This window comes from Scyliorhinus canicula, chromosome 12 (genome assembly GCF_902713615.1).
Source record: "Scyliorhinus canicula chromosome 12, sScyCan1.1, whole genome shotgun sequence".
Lineage (NCBI taxonomy): Eukaryota > Metazoa > Chordata > Chondrichthyes > Carcharhiniformes > Scyliorhinidae > Scyliorhinus > Scyliorhinus canicula.
Window position 1 is genome coordinate 68,360,237 of NC_052157.1, and position 17,259 is coordinate 68,377,495.

At 52.3% G+C, this 17,259-nt stretch overlaps 1 protein-coding gene across 5 annotated transcripts in view; it reads right to left on the reverse strand.

Moving 5' to 3' along the window:
- The window catches only part of LOC119974787 (E3 ubiquitin-protein ligase CBL-like), a 103,758-nt gene that overhangs the window by 60,746 nt on the left and 25,753 nt on the right, over positions 1-17,259 (reverse strand). For all 5 annotated transcript variants that reach the window (XM_038814041.1, XM_038814038.1, XM_038814039.1 and 2 more), the window contains exon 3: positions 16,047-16,203. In XM_038814041.1, the coding sequence (XP_038669969.1) occupies positions 16,047-16,203 (157 nt within the window). The remainder of the gene's footprint in view (positions 1-16,046; positions 16,204-17,259) is intronic.

A 17,259-nucleotide genomic window follows, 5' to 3' on the forward strand; every position in this document is an offset into this window, starting at 1 on the left:
CTCAGTACTGACCCTCTGACAGTGCAGCACCCCCTCAGTACTGCCTCGGTACTCACCCCCCGACAGCACTCACTCAGGACTGATCCTCCTACAGTTCAACGTGTGATCAAACAGACAGTACGGCAAACAGTGCAGCCCCTCAGTACTGAAACTCTTGCAGTGCAGCACTCCCTCAGTACTGACACTCTGACATTGCAGTACTCCCTTAGCATTCATCTTTGACAATGCTGCACTGCCTTGGTACTCACCCCCCGACAGCACTCACTCAGGACTGATCCTCCTACAGTTCAACGTGTGATCAAACAGACAGTACGGCAAACAGTGCAGCGCCCCCTCAGTACTGACCCTCTGACAGTGCAGCACTCCCTGAGTACTGACCCTTTGACAGTGCAGCACTCCCTCAGTACAGATCCTTTGACAGTGCAGCGCCCGCTCAGTACTGACCCTCTGACAGTGCTGCACCCCCTCAATACTGACCCTCTGACAGTGCAGCGCCCCCTCAGTACTGACCCGTGACAGTGCAGCACCCCCCCTCAATACTGACCCTCTGACAGTGCAGCGCCCCCTCAGTACTGACCCTCTGACAGTGCAGCACCCCCTCAGTACTGATCGTCTGACAGTGCAGCACTCCCTCAGTACTGACCCTCTGACAGTGCAGCACTCCCTCAGTACTGACCCTCTGACAGTGCAGCACCACCTAAGAACTGACCCTCTGCCAGTGCAACACCTCCTCAGTACTGACCCGCTGACAGTGCAGCACTACCTCAGTACTGACTCTTTGACAGTGCAGCACTCCCTCAGTACTGACCCTCTGTCAGTGCAGCACTCCCTCAGTACTGACCCTCTGTCAGTGCAGCACTCGCTCAGTATTTAGCCACTGACGTGGAGTGCCCCCTCAGTACTGACCATCTGACACTGCTGCACTGCCTCAGGACTGACCCACTGACAGTGAGATCAAACAGACAGTACAGCCAACAGTGCAGCATCCCCTCAACACTGACCCTCTGATAGCGCAGCGCCCGCTCAGTACTGACCCCCTGACAGTGCAGCACTCCCTCAGTACTGACCCTCTGACAGTGCAGCACCACCTCAGTACTGACCCTCTGACAGTGCAGCATCCCCTCAATACTGACCCTCTGACAGTGCAGCACCCCCTCAGTACTGACCCTCTTACAGTGCAGCACTCCCTGAGTACTGACCCTTTGACAGTGCAGCACTCCCTCAGTACAGATCCTTTGACAGTGCAGCGCCCGCTCAGTACTGACCCTCTGACAGTGCTGCACCCCCTCAATACTGACCCTCTGACAGTGCAGCGCCCTCTCAGTACTGACCCGTGACAGTGCAGCACCCCCCTCAATACTGACCCTCTGACAGTGCAGCGCCCCCTCAGTACTGACCCTCTGACAGTGCAGCACCCCCTCAGTACTGATCGTCTGACAGTGCAGCACTCCCTCAGTACTGACCCTCTGACAGTGCAGCACTCCCTCAGTACTGACCCTCTGACAGTGCAGCACCACCTAAGAACTGACCCTCTGCCAGTGCAACACCTCCTCAGTACTGACCCACTGACAGTGCAGCACTACCTCAGTACTGACTCTTTGACAGTGCAGCACTCCCTCAGTACTGACCCTCTGTCAGTGCAGCACTCCCTCAGTACTGACCCTCTGTCAGTGCAGCACTCGCTCAGTATTTAGCCACTGACGTGGAGTGCCCCCTCAGTACTGACCATCTGACACTGCTGCACTGCCTCAGGACTGACCCACTGACAGTGAGATCAAACAGACAGTACAGCCAACAGTGCAGCATCCCCTCAACACTGACCCTCTGATAGCGCAGCGCCCGCTCAGTACTGACCCCCTGACAGTGCAGCACTCCCTCAGTACTGACCCTCTGACAGTGCAGCACCACCTCAGTACTGACCCTCTGACAGTGCAGCATCCCCTCAATACTGACCCTCTGACAGTGCAGCACCCCCTCAGTACTGACCCTCTTACAGTGCAACTTCCCTCAGTACTGACACTCTGACACGCAGCACTCCCTCAGTACTGACACTCTGACAGTGCAGCACTCCCTCAGTACTGACCCCCTGACAGTGCAGCACACCCTCAGTACTGACCCACTGACAGTGCAGCACCCCCTCAGTACTGTACCTCTGACAGTGCAGCACTTCCTCAGTACTGACCTCTGACAGTGCCGCACTCCCTCAGCATTGATCCTCTAACAGTGTAGCACTCCCTCAGTACTGACCCTCTGACAGTGCAGCACTCCCTCAGTATTGACCCTCTGACATTGCAGCACTCCCTCAGTACTGACACTCTGACAGTGCTGCACTCCCTCAGTACTGACCCTCTGACAGTGCAGCACTCCCTCAGTACTGACCCTCTGTCAGTGCAGAATTCCATCAGTCCTGACCCTCTGACAGTGCAGCACTCCCTCAGTACTGACCTTTTGACAGTGCAGCAGTTCTTCAGTACTGACCCCCTGACAGTGCAGCACTCCCTCAGTACTGACCCTCTGACAGTGCAGCACTCCCTCAGTACTAAGATTCTGACAGTGCTGTCATAATATACACATCAGGATATGATGGTGCAGACACTGACTGACATACTGCAAGGCCAATCAACACACACAACACAGCAGCCAATCAACAGTTAGGGTACGCTCACTATAAAGCCAGAGGGCACTAGTTTTCCCGCTCATTTGGGATGCAACCTCTGAGACAGACAGAGCCCGCAGTCAGTCAGCACTCCCTCAGTACTGACCCTCTGACAGTGCAGCAGCACCTCAGTACTGACCCTCTGACAGTGCAGCATCCCCTCAATACTGACCCTCTGACAGTGCAGCACTCCCTCAGTACTGACCCTCTGACAGTGCAGCACTCCCTCAGTACTGACCCTCTGACAGTGCAGCACCCCCTCACTACTGACCCTCTGACAGTGCAGCACTCCCTCAGTACTGACCCTTTGACAGTGCAGAACCCCCTCACTACTGACCCTCTGACATTGCAGCACTCCCTCAGTACTGACCCTCTGACAGTGCAACACTCCCTCAGTACTGACCCACTAACAGTACAGCACTCCTTCAGTACTGACCTTCTGACAGTGCAGCAGTCCCTCAGTACTGACCCTCTGACATTGCAGCACTCCCTCAGTACTGACCCTCTGACATTGCAGCACTCCCTCAGTACTGACCCTCCAACTGCAGCACTCCCTCAGCACTGATTCTTGTCTCTTGACATTCGTGTTCAGCGGGTCGAGTGCTAGAAACCTGGCTGGGGTCGGATGCAGAGTTCTAAACCCGTAGCCAGGAATACTGTGAAAAGCCTCTCACAGGGGCGAGTGATGCGTGTGATGCTTGTGCCTTGGGTGGTGGGGTGGCTAGCTTACCTGTCGCACAGAGTTGCCACAAACAAACTGCTTTGATTTCTAACCGTTGGCAGGTCAAAGGTGAAAAAAGGCCGTTGGTCAGTCAAAGCAGACGGAAAGTTCAGGCAGCACAGGCAGAGGAAGTAGCTCTCGAACTCGTGTGGTCTGTCTCCATGGCAACTGAGGTGACCAAGTTCCATGTGCTGTACAACTAGGCCAGTGGCGGGCAGTGGGGGAGGGGATGTGTGCGGGCGGCAAAATTTGGGCGTGAAGCAACTCTCTCTGAACTTCAGTGACCCAAGTCACTGAATACCTGACTGTTCTAATCAGATTAACTGGAGCCTGAAGCATTTAAAGCAGAAATGTTCTCCAGAGGAAGTTACCGAGCCAGAACCTATTGTTTCTTCAGGCCAATACAATTTGGACTTAGCCCTGTAACATCAAAGTAGGTTGATCATGGTGTTCACGGAATTCAATGCTCCAGAATGTCCATGAGTATAAAGTTTCCCTCCCGGAGAATACCCCATGAGAAAAACCGTCCAGGTATTTGAATGTTTTGTGGGGTTTCTTTTTGGGTTTCACAGAATGTCGGCTAAGACCCTCTTTGCTGATTTCTTCACTGGTGCACCTGCTGCTGTATCTGTGCACCCTCACCCCTCCCACATGAGAGACCTTCACAAGGGTGAGGCAATCTTCTACCTTGGCAGGGCTGGCAGCAAATGGCACGCTGCACCATCACAACATGAGTTGGGTGACGCCCGATCGCGTGCACAGCGAGATCCCACAAGCAGCCAGTGACCTGCATTCCCCGGAACGGCTGCCGGTGCAGAGATAAGTATTCACTCCACAAGGCCCATGGGAAGTGGAGGGGAGAGGTGGAGGGAGGCTTCCTCTTCAAAATGGCGGCCCAGGGACCTGTTACTGGGGCAGGCGGGGACCTGGCCAGAGGGGGGTAAGTGTGAGGGTGTAGGTTTGCTATCCAGGAATCTCGGGACCCTCTCCACCCTCTCTCTTGATGTCTCCCTCTCTGTCTCTCTGTCTCTCTCCCTCTCTCTGGATGTCTCTCTCTCTCTCTCTCTCTGCCTGTATGTCTCGTTCTGTCTCTCCCTCTCAGTCACTCTCGCTCTCTCTGACTCTAGCTCTCTCTTTCTTTCTGTCTGTTTGTCTCTTAATCTGCCTGTCACTCTCTCTGCCTGTATCTCTCGTTCTGTCTCTCCCTCTCAGTTACTCTCGCTCTCTCTGACTCTAGCTCTCTCTTTCTTTCTGTCTGTCTCTCTCTCCATTTGTGTGTTTGGGTGTGTCTCTCTGTATCTCCCATTTGTCTCTTTCTTTGAGTCTTTCTCTGTCTGTCTCTCCCTGTCTCTGTCATGATATGCACTCATGTACATAATGAGATACAGACAGGCAGTGACAGACACCCAATACAGCCAATCAACACACAGGACAGAACACACCCAATCACCAGGCAGAACACTAGAAGGTGGTTTCCCACTATAAACACACGAGGCATCAACACTCTGCCTCTTTCCACTGGTAACAACTTTAGTGACAATCAGGGTGTATATATCAGTTAGCACCTTATACACGTGACTCAGAGCTAGTCTAGTCTAGTTAGTTATATTAAGCACGATTAGATTAGTAGAGTGTCAAACCCACAGCGAACTGTGTGCATTACTTGACAAGTTCAATAAAGTGTATTGAACTAACATCAAAGTTTGGAGTCTACTTTCAAGTACAACTGCATCCAGTTGCAGTTCCTGTTGTCATAATATACATCTATGTATATAATGGAGTGCAGACAGGTAGTGATTGACACACAGGAAGAGCAGTAAGCACACAGAACAGAGCAGCCAATCACCACTCAGGACACGACCACTATGAAGCCAGAGGGCACCAGTTTTCCCGTTCTCTTGGGATCATGCCTCTGAGACAGTCAGAGCTCGTGAGCAGCAGCCAGTGCAAATACCATGTGGTAGTAAGATAGTCTGGTCAGGCTAGTGTCAGGTCTCCAGTCAAGTCAGCATAGTGTCAACCCACAGTTGAATATGTATAATAGTTTAGATGTTAAATAAAATTGTGTTGCATCTCATCAAGTGTTGGAAGTCTGTCTCTCGCTGCACTGCATCAAACGCAGTCCACATAGACCCAGCCTACCCAACACATCACCTGTTACCTCAGAGTGAATAACATGACAGTCTCATTCTCGGTTTGTCTCTGTCTCTCTCTCTTTCTGTTGTAGCTCTGTCTTGCCCTCTCTGTTTCTCTCTCTGTCTCCCTCCCTCTCTATTTCTCTCTGTAAGTCTCTCTGTCTCTCTCCCTTTGTTCCTCTCTCTGTCTCCCTCTATTTGTCTCTCTCTGTTTGCCTATCTCTGTTTGTCTCCCTTTCCCTCTGTCTCCCTCTCTCTACGTCTCCCTCTCCAAGTCTCTCGCTCTCTCTGTTTCACTTTTTGTCTCTCTCTGTCTGTCTGTTTGTCTCTCTCTATGTCTCTGTCTTCCTCTCTCGACAGATCTCCCTCTCCGCATCTATCTATCTGTCTCTCTCTTTTTGTGTCTCTCTCTCACACTGTCTCTCTTGCTCTCTGTCTCGTTCTCTGTCCCGCGCTCTTTCTGTCTCTCGCTCTCTTTGTCTCTGTTTGTTTCTCTCTCTCTGTTTCAGTCTCTTTCTGTCTCTCTCTCTGCCCCTCTCTATTTGACTCTCTCTCTACATCTCCCACTTTCTCTATGTCTCCTGCTCCCTACGCCTCCTTCTCTCTACGTCTTTCTCTCTCTGTCTGTCTCTCTCTTACTCTCTGTCTCTCAGTTTGTTTCTCTCTCTGCCTCCCTCTTTCTATGTTTCTCTCTCTCTCTCTCTCTCTCAGTCTGTCTCTCGCTCCCTCTGTCTTCCACTCCCTGGCTCCCTCTCTCTGCCTCTCCCTGTATGTTTCTCTGTCTGTCTCCCTCTCTCTAGGTATCTCTCTGTCTCTCTCTCTACGTCTATTTCTCACTGTCTCTAAGTTTGTCTCTCTCTTTCTCTGTCTCTCTCTCTGCCTCTCTGTTTGTTTATCTGTCTCCGTTCCTCTGTCTCGCTCTCTCTGTCTCTCTCCCTCTCTCTGTACAGCTCTCCCTTTCCACCTCTATCTCTTTGCCTCACTGTCTCTCTCTATCTCCCTCTTTCTCGGCCTCATTCTCTCTGTCCTTCGCTCTCTCTAACCGTCTGTCTCTCTGCCTCTCATGCTCTCTGTCTCTGTTTGTTTCTCTCTCTCTGTCTGTTTCTGTCTCTCTCTCTGCCTCTCTCTATTTGATTCTTTCTCTACGTCTCCCTCGCTCTCTACTTCCACCTTCTCTACGTCTCCCGCTCTCTACGTCTTTCTGTTTTTCACCATCTCCCTCTCTCTATGACTCTATCTGTTTGGTTCACTGTTATTGCCTCTTGCTCTCTGGCTGACTCTCTGTGTTTCTTGCTCCCTCTCTTTATGTCTCTCTCCCTCTGTCTCCATCTCTCTCTCTCCGTCTTTCTCTTTCCCTACGTCTCTCATCCTCTGTCTCTCACTGTTTCTGTCTCTCGCTCACTATGCCTCTACATCTCTACGTCTCTTTCTCTTTACTTCTCTCTCTCTCTGTCGCTTGCTCTCTCTACGTCACTCGCTGTTTCCGTTTCTCATTCTCTGTCTCTCGCTCTCTATGCCTCTCACTCTCTCTCTGTCTCTTTCTCTCTATGTCTCTCTCTCTCCCAATGCCACTCGCTGTTTCCGTCATGCTCTCTGTACGCCTCTCACTCTCTCTACGTCTCGTGCTCTCTACGCCTCTCACTCTCTCTGGCGTTCACTCTCTACGTCTCTCTCTTTCCCAACGTCTCTCATTCTCTCTACGCCACTCGCTGTTTCCGCCTCTCTGTCTCTCGCTCTGTCACTCGCTCTCTCTGTCACTCGCTCTCTCTGTCTCTCGCTCTCTCTGTCCTTCGCTCTCTCTGTCTCTCGCTCTCTCTACACCTCTCACCCTCTCTACGCAACTCATTCATAGAACATACAGTGCAGAAGGAGGCCATTCGGTCCATCGTGTTTGCACTGACCCACTGAAGCCCTCACTTCCACCCTATCCCGTAACCCAATAAACCTTCGTAACCTTTTTGTTTGGACACTTAGGGAAATTTAGCATAGCTAATCCACCTAACCTGCATGTCCTTGGACTGTGGGAGGAAACTGGAGCACCCGGGGGAATCCAACGCAGACACGGGGAGAACATGCAAACTCCGCACAGACAGTGATCCAGCAGGGAATCAAACCTGGGACCCTTGCGCTGTGAAGCCACAGTGCTATCCACTTGTGCTACCGTGCTGTCCTCTGTGCGACCGTGCTGCCCTCTCGCTCTCTGTCTCCCGCTCTCTCTGTCTCTCGTGCTCTCTTGTCTCTCACTCTCTCTGTCTCTCGCTCTCTCTGTCTCTCGCTCTCTCTGTCTCTCGCTCTCTGTCTCTCGCTCTTTGCCTCTCTCTCTGCACCTCTCTCTCTGCACCTCTCTCTCTGTGTCTCTCTCTCTGTGCCTCTCTCTGTGCCTCTCTCTCTATGCCTCTCTCTCTATGCCTCTCTCTCTACACCTTTCACTCTCTGTCTCTCTCTCTCTCTGTCTCTCGCTCTCACTGTCTCTCGCTCGCTTTGTCTCTCGCTCTCTCCGTCTCTTTTTTTGTCTACACCTATCACTCTCTGTCTCTCATTCTCTCTCTCTTTGTCTCTCTCTATGCCTCTCACTTTCTCTGTCTCTCTGTCTCTCACTCTCTCTGTCTGTCTGTTTGTCTCTCTGTCTCTCTCTCTGTCTCTCACTCTGTCTCTCACTCTCTCTGTCTCTCTCTTTCTGTCTCTCTCTCTGTGTCTCTTTCTCTCTCTACATCTCTCGCTCTCTGCTCCCGCTCTCTGTCGCTCTCTCTCTCTCTATCTGTCTGTTTATCTCTCTGTCTGTTTATCTCTCTGTCTCTGTCTATCACTCTCTATCTCTCGCTCTCTGTCGCTCGCTCTCTGTCTCTCTCTCTCTGTCTCTTTCTCTCTCTACACCTCTTGCTCTCTGTCTCTCGCTCGCTGATTCTCGCTCTCTGCTGCTCTCTCTCTGTCTATTGCTCTCTATCTCTCGCTCTCTGTCGCTCGCTCTCTGTCTCTCTCTCTCTGTCTCTTTCTCTCTCTACACCTCTTGCTCTCTGTCTCTCGCTCGCTGATTCTCGCTCTCTGCTGCTTTCTCTCTGTCTATCGCTCTCTATCTCTCGCTCTCTGTCTCTCTCTCTCTCTCTCTCCGGGCGGGATTCTCCGACCCCCCGCCAGGCTGGAGAATTGCCGGGGATTGGCATGAATCCCGTCCCGCCAGCCCGACGCTGGCTGCCGGATTCTCAGGCGCCGGTTTTCAGCGGGGGCGGGAATCACGTTGCGCCGGTCAGGGGATGGCCCCCCCCCCCCCCCCCCCCCCCCAGCGATTCTCCGCTCCGCGATGGGCCGAGTGGCCGCCCATTTTCGGCCAGTCCCACCGGGCGTAAATCAAACAAGGTCCTTACCAGCGGGATCTGGCTCTGCGGGCGGCTAGCGGAGTCCTCGTGGGGGGGGGGGGGGGGGGGGGGGCGGGCACGGGGGGATCTGGCCCTGGGGGGGTCCCCAGGGTGGCTTGGCCCGCGATCGGGGCCCACCGATCTGCGGGCGGGCTTGTGCCATGGGGGCACTCTTTCTCTCCATGCCGGCCACTGTAACGGTCCACCATGGCCAGCGCGGAGAAGAAACCCCCTGTGCATGTGCTGGCATCACGCCAGAACATGCTGGCGCGCCCACGCATGCCCTCCGGTGCCAGTTGACGCGGCGCCAACCCCACCGGTGCCGGCCTAGCCCCTGAAGTTGCGGAGAATTCCGCACCTTCCAGGCAGCCCGACACCGGAGTGGCTAACACCACTCCTCGGTGCCGGTACTGCTTGCCCCACTGGGTAGGGGAGAATCCCGGCCCCCGTCTCTTTCTCTCTCTACACCTCTCGCTCTTTGTCTCTTGCTCTCTGTCTCTCGGTCTCTCACGTTCTGTCTCTCTTTCTCTCCGTCTCTCTCTCTACGCCTCTCACTTTTTGTCTATTTGTTTGTCTCTCTCTGTATCTCTCTATCTGTGTCTCTCTCTGTCTCTCTCAGTTTCTCTCTCTGTTTGTCTCTCTCTGCATCTCTGTCCCTCTGTTTCTCTCTCTGTTTGTCTCTGTCTCTCCCTCTCTGTCTCTCTCTCTCTTTCTCTCTCTCTTTCTCTCTGTATGTCTCTCTCGCTCTGTCTCTCTCCCTCTCAGTTTGCATCTCTCTCTGTCTCGGCCAGGCCCTGAAGGTGACTGGTGTGGCCGAGGACTGGTGTGGTCTCGCTCTCTGACTCCCGCTTTCTGTCTCTCACTCTCTCTACGCCTCTCACTCTTTCACTCTCTCGCGCGCTCTCTATGCCTCTCACTCTCTCAACACCTCTCATTCTCTCTATGTCTCTCGCTCTCTATCTCTCACTCTCTCTGTCTCTCGCTTTCTCTGTCTCTCGCTCTCTGTTTCTCTTTCTCTCCGTCTCTCTCTCTACACCTGTCACTCTCTCTGACTCTCACTCTCTCAGTTTATCTGTCTGTCTCTCTCTCCCTCTGTCTCTCTCTGTCTCTCGCTCTCTGTCTCTCGTTCTCATTCTCTTTCTCTCTCTGCACCTCTCACTCTCTGTCTCTCACTCTCTGTCCCTCACTCTCTGTCTCTCTCTCCGTATCTCTCGCTCTATGCCTCTGACTCTCTCTGACTCTCTCTGTCTCACTCTGTCTGTCTGTTTATATCTCTGTCTTTTCTCTTGTGTGTCTCGTTCTCTGTCACTCGCTCTCTACCTCTCTCTATCTCTCCGTCTCTTTCTCTCTCTACACCGCTCACTCTCTGTCTCTCGCTCTCTCTGTCTCTCACTCTCTGTCTCTCCGTCTCTTTCTCTCTCTACACCTCTCACTCTGTCTCTTGCTCACTCTGTCTCTCACTCTGTTTCTCTTTCTCTCCATCTCTCTCTCTACGCCTGTCACTCTCTCTTTCTCTCACTCTCTCTGTTTATCTGCCCGTCTCTCTCTCCCTCTGCCTCTCTCTGCCTCTGTCTCTTGCTCTCTGTCTCTCACTCTCAGTCTCTCACTCTCAGTCTCTCACTCTCAGTCTCTCTTTCTTTCTGTCTCTCTCTCTCTCTCTACGCCTCTCACTCTCTCTGACTCTCTCTCTGCCTCTCAGTCTCTCTGTCTGTCTGTTTATCTCTCTGTCTGTCTCTCTCTGTGTGTCTCTGTCTGTCTATCGCTCACTATCTCTCGCTCTGTCTCTCACTCTCTGTCTCTCTCTCTATGACTCTCTTCTCTCTGTCTCTCTCACTCTCTCCCTCTGTCTCTCTGTTTGTCTATTTCTCTCCTTCTCTCTCTGTTTCTCTCTGTATCTCTGTCTGTGTCTCTGTCTCTCTCTCTGTTCCTCTCTTTTTGTCACTGTTTGTCTCTCTTTGTATCTCTCTGTCTGTGTCTCTCTCTGTCTCTATTTGTCTCTCTGTCTGTCTCTCACTCTCTCTCTCTTTCTCTCTCTCTATGCCTCTCACTCTCTCTGTCTCTCTCTGTCTCTCACTCTCTCTGTCTGTCTGTTTATCTCTCTGTCTCTCTCTCTGTCTCTCACTCTGTCTCTCACTCTCTCTGTCTCTCTCTTTCTGTCTCTCTCTCTGTGTCTCTTTCTCTCTCTACATCTCTCGCTCTCTGCTCTCGCTCTCTGTCGCTCTCTCTCTCTCTATCTGTCTGTTTATCTCTCTGTCTGTTTATCTCTCTGTCTCTGTCTCTGTCTATCACTCTCTATCTATCGCTCTCTGTCTCTCCCTCTCTGTCTCTCTCTCTCTTTCTCTCTCTGTATATCCTGTATGTCTCTCTCAGCTCTGTCTCTCTCCCTCTCAGTTGCATCTCTCTCTGTCTCAGCTAGGCCTGAGGTGACTGGTGTGCCGAGGACTGGTGTGGTCTTGCTCTCTGTCACCCACCTCTCTGTCTCTCACGTCTCTCTACGCCTCTCACTCTTTCACTCTCACGCGTGGTCTCTATGCCTCTCACTCTCTCAATGCCTCTCATTCTCTCTATGTCTCCCGCTCTCTATCTCTCACTCTCTCTGTCTCTCGCTTTCTCTGTCTCTCACTCTCTGTTTCTCTTTCTCTCCGTCTCTCTCTCTACACCTGTCACTCTCTCTGTCTCTCACTCTCTCAGTTTATCTGTCTGTCTCTCTCTCCCTCTGTCTCTCTGTCTCTCGCTCTCTGTCTCTCACTCTCTGTCCCTCTCTCTCTCCGTCTCTCTCTCTCTCTATGCCTCTCATTCTCTCTGACTCTCTCTGTCTCTCACTCTCTCTGTCTGTCTGTTTATCTCTCTGTCTGTCTCCCTGTGTGTCTCGTTCTCTGTCTCTCGCTCTCTACCTCTCTCTATCTCTCCGTCTCTTTCTCTCTCTACACCTCTCACTCTGTCTCTTGCTCACTGTCTCTCACTCTCTGTTTCTCTTTCTCTCCGTCTCTCTCTCTACGCCTGTCACTCTCTCTTTCTCTCACTCTCTCTGTTTATCTGCCCATCTCTCTCTCCCTCTGTCTCTCTCTGCCTCTGTCTCGTGCTCTCTGTCTCTCACTCTCAGTCTCTCACTCTCAGTCTCTCACTCTCAGTCTCTCTTTCTTTCTGTCTCTCTCTCTCTACGCCTCTCACTCTCTCTGACTCTCTCTCTGCCTCTCACTCTCTCTGTCTGTCTGTTTATCTCTCTGTCTGTTTCTCTCTGTGTGTCTCTCTCTGTGTGTCTATCGCTCTCTATCTCTCTATCTCTCGCTCTCTGTCTCTCGCTCTCTGTCTCTCTCTCTCTGACTCTCTTCTCTCTGTCTCTCTCTGTCTCTCTCTCTCTGACTCTCTTCTCTCTGTCTCTCTCTCTCTCCCTCTGTCTCTCTGTTTGTCTATTTCTCTCCTTCTCTCTCTGTTTCTCTCTGTATCTCTGTCTGTGTCTCTGTCTCTCTCTCTGTTCCTCTCTTTTTGTCACTGTTTGTCTCTCTTTGTATCTCTCTGTCTGTGTCTCTCTCTGTCTCTATTTGTCTCTCTGTCTGTCTCTCTGTCTCTCTCGCTCTCTGTCTCTCTCTCCGACTCTTTCTCTCTCTACGCCTCTCGCTCTCTGTCTCTCACTCTCTCTCTCTTTCTCTCTCTCTCTATGCCTCTCACTCTCATCTCTCTCTCTGTCACTCACTCTCTCTGTCTCTCTGTTTATCTCTCTGTCTCTCTCCCCTTCTCTCTCTGTTTGCCTCTCTCTGTGTCTCTCTGTGTCTCTCTCCCTGTCTCTCTGTTTGTCTCTCTCTGTTTCTCTCTGTTTGCCTCTCTCTGTATCTGTCTCTCTGTCTCCCTCTCCCTCTCTGTCTCTCTCTCTGTTTGTCTCTCTCTGTATCTGTCTCTCTGTTTCTCTCTCTGTTTGACTCTCTGTCTCCCTCTCTGTCTCCCTCTCTCTGTATCTCTCTGTCTGTGTCTCTCTCTCCGTTTGTCTCTCTCTTTATGTCTCTCTCTCTGTCTCTCTCTCTCTCTCTCGATTTGCCTCTCTCTCTCTCTCTGTCTCGGGCGGGCTCTGAAGGTGACTGGTGTGGCCGAGGACAGAGTGGTCTCCCACACGGAGGCTGGCGGACGCCACAGAGGTGAACAACCACCAGGCTCCACCTGGGAGACCTGTCAAAAGTGAGTCGTTATTGCCTTACTGACTGACCCATCCCTCCCACTGACCACATGTCCATTCTCCCCCAGGTCCTCCAGCCAACAGCGCCGGCCCATCCCGGGTGGCCCCCTCTCCAGCCTCCCAGGAGACAACCTTTGAGGGGAGCTCCGAGATAGATATGATTGAGGTGTTACTGCTGTCATCCCCACCCTCCACCAGCACAGATACACACACTTCGGTGGGACATATTAGTAGTCAGGCTTCTGGGGCACAATCTGGTGAGCACCATACAGTTGCTGATGTACTTCAGATGGAGGCAGGAAGCCCAGTCGAGACAGCAGTTGGAGGTCTGCTGTATCTCAGGACCCAGCTGGGTTCCAGCCTGATGCTGAACCTGTGGACCAGGTATACCCGGAGCTGAAGGAAATGATAGGGATCAGTCAGGACATTCCGGGGGAGATCTCCGCGACACTCCAGCAGATCCATGGCCGATTGGAGGAGAACCAGAGCTATGGGTGCAGGAGATGTAGCCGGCAATTATGTCGCTGGCAACCGAGACCAACACTGCTACGGTGGCAGCTGCTGTGGAGAGCCTGGTGCACAATGTTGGCACCATGAGTGAAGGTGTCCAAGGCGTAGCACAGTCGGTGACAACCATGGCTGAGGGTCTCAACGGAATGTCTGGTTCGCTGGGAGATGACAACCCCAGTACCAGGCCGACCTTGATGGGGTTCCGTTGGACATGTCCTGGATAGGGCACCCCCAGATGGCACAGTGAGTGCATGGCAACATGTGTGGCATCTATTACCCCCTGGACCTGGGGCATCCCAGTGATGGCAGAGAAACCTGCTGTCAGGGCATCTTACTGGGCTTGGTCCAGGTCAAAGGTGATGTAGTTTTCTGCCTGGGCATGTAGGGCATCTGTGAACTGTCACGTGCACCTGTGGGCTGTGGCCTGTGAGATACCACACAGGTCCCCACTCAAGCCCTGGAATGATCCTGAGGTGTAAAGGTTGGCCACCAGGATTGGGTTTCCTCCTCTTCCCCCTCCACATGGTGCCAAGTCCGCGAGGACATGGCACAAGGGCCGTACCATCTCCTTGTTGAGGTGGAGCCTCCTGCGGCACGCACTGTCCGTCATCTGTTCGAATGACCAGTGACGTCCCTACACAGTTGGTCCGTCGCGGGACTCCTCCTCCGGGTCCCTCCCTGGCCTGATGGGCAGCCGGGTGCTCAGGGTGTGGGGCGGGTTTCTGGCACACGTCCGCTGCCTCGTGCATCTGCTGGCGCTGCTGCAGCCGTCTCCAGCGTCTGGCCACCCGGACTACCAGCAGCACCACTACGGCAAGTTCTGGGTCCAAAATCCCTGCCATAGTGTTCAATATCTGTAAAGAATTGTGAGGGGGTATTATAGTGACAAGCAGCATTGGCTCCCATCCAGGACCCTCGATTCCCCCACTAATCTCCCCGCCCCTACCCGGAACACCCTGCCCATGGACACCCAGCCGCAACGGGCGCCCCTCACCGGACCCAAGACCCTGTACCCCAAACACCCGCATATAATGTCAGCTGGATCGGGTGCTGGTCCCCTCCCCGTGGCATTCACCCACCCTCCGGCCATGGACATATCCCCAGAGCCGTGTCCCATCCCCTGGGTGTTCAGATGTTGGCTGCTGCGTGTGTGGTGTTGCCACCCACAGTGTTCAGGTGCACTGTCCAGGCATCAAGGTGTGATCGGGATGCGAGGCAATAACTCCCACATGCTACATGGAACGTCCACCCATGGGAATCCATTTGGGATGTGTGAAGCGCCCACTTAACCATGATTGCCAATTACCTATTAGCGTTAGCCTTCATACGCTAACGCCCATGGAATGGGCACAAGATCCAGGCGGTTGCTCCCCAGCGCTTCACCCATCCTCCCATAGCGGCCCAACCCTCTGGAGGGCCCCCGCTCCCCCACATCTGAGCTTCTCCCACCCCACCCCTGATCATTGAGGTGGTAAGCCCAGTGCCCCCTGGCTATTTGCCTGTGAGCAAAGATGGCTACTCACCTCCTTGGCTTCCCACCGAAGCCCTTCTGCCAGGTTCACATTTTTCTAGAGGAGTACTAATCGGCGGCAGCATGACCACTTCCTGGGGAGGCCAATGAATGACAGAAAGTCTTTGGCTATGGGGTCACTCCCATTAATTGTATGGAAATAGGGCTCTAGTGAAGATAACTGGTTTCTCGCCACACTACGGCGAGATACAGATATTACCTACGGGAGTGGGCCAGTTACATTGCAAACTGCCGTCTGGAGCGGTTCTCGTTTTTGGCCACTCCCGCTATTCACTGGCCTCGTTTCGCTTGAGCAGGAGCGTAACGAGGCAGGAGAATCATGCTCTCTGTCTCTCTCTTCCCTCTGTCTCTCATTCTCTCTGTCTCTCGCTCTCTCCGTCGCTCGTCCTCTCCGTCTCTCGCTCTCTCCGTCTCTTGATCTCCCCGTCTCTCGCTCTCTCCATCTCTCGCTCTCTCCACCTCTCGCTCTCCCCGTCTCTCGCTCTCTCCATCTCTCGCTCTCTCTCCGTTTATTTCTCTCTCTCTCTCTGTTTTTTTACCTCTCTCTGTTTGTTTCTCTCTCTGTTTTTTTCTCTTTCTCTGTTTCTCTGCCTCCCTTTCTGTACCTCTCTCTGCCTCTATTTGTTTATCTGTCTCTGTTTCGCTCTCTCTCTCGCTCTCTTTCACTAACTCTCTGTCTCGCTCCTCTCTGTCTCACTCTCTCTCTCTTTCACTCACTCTGTCTTGCTCTCTCTGTCTCGCATTCTCTGTCTCGCTCTCTCTGTCTCGCTTTCTTTGTCTCTCTCTCTGTCTCTCTCTGTTGCTCTCTCTTTGTCTCTCTGTCTGTCTCTCTGTCTGTTGCTTTCTGTTTGTCTCTCCCTCTGTCTCATTCTCTCCACGTCTCCTCTCTCTGTTTCCCTCTCTCTCTCGCTCTCTGTCTGTCTGTCTCTCTCTGTTTCTCTCGCTCTCTCTGTCTCACTCTTTCTCTGTTACCTGGAACAGTCGGGTGAAGATATCAAACTCGAAGATTGAGATATGGTCATTGCAGGTAAGGTCGATGGTCGATTTCAGCGCCATTGACTCCATCCCGCTCCCGAACCGGTGAACTTTATACAGCTGATCACGGAAATACCTCCAGGGGACGATGCTCCTGAGGAATAGAGTAGAGTGAGGGCCGGTGGAGGAGGGATGGGGGAATGGATGAAAATCGGAAGGGAGGTATGGGACAGAGAAAAATAGAGGAGGGACAAGGAGATGGAGAAGCCACACAATTGGGAGAAGGTGGAGCAATGGCAGAGGAATTGGGATGGGAAAATAAGGATGGGAAGAGAGAAGAATGGGATGAGGATAGATGGGAGAGGTCGATGGTGGAGGGAATGTGAAAAGGAAAAATAAAGGATGAAAAAGGGTTAGCCTTAAGAACTCATTATTTCAAATACTTAAGCAATGAATTTGGAATTTAAATATTACCCACCCTTGATATCATCATCAGGGAATCTATGTAGGCCGACAATCCCCGTCCTCCATTCACACAAACAAGCCTGAAATTATTGGGGGCTGTTGGCCTCGTTACCTCCTAAATGGACACACTGCAATTTCATCTTTGTTTCGATGAATGGATTGAAGCAGTACCTCACCAATGTGTGTGAGCCACATCAGGAGAATATTTGACTTTGAAGTGCTTCACAGCTGGACACAAAATGTCTGTCCTCATCTTCGCACAGTCCTCATCTGAATCCACCAGTTAACAGTTGAAATGTGCCGAGTCCATACGGCATGAAATAAAGCCATTGAAAACTAAGGTATACTCTGTATCTAACCCCAAGCTGTGCCAGTCCTGGAAGGTTTTTTAAATTCATTCTTGGGATGTGGGTGTGACTGGCTGGACCAGCATTTGTTGCCCATCCATAATTGCCCTGGGGAGTTGCTAGGCCATGTCAGTGGGAGGGGAGCACTTAAGAGTCAACCACATCACCATGTGGGTTTGCGGTTCCATGTAGGTTACTGAACCAGATGGATTTTTTATGACTTTGGCAATGATTACATGGGCATTATGAGACTTTAATCCTAAATTTTTAAAAATTGAATTTGAATTTCACCGTCAGCCATGGTGGGATTTGAACCCGGGACCCCAGAGCATTATGCTGGCTCTCTGAATTACTAGTCCAGTGACAATGCCACGCCACCACCTCCCCTAGCGTGTTTT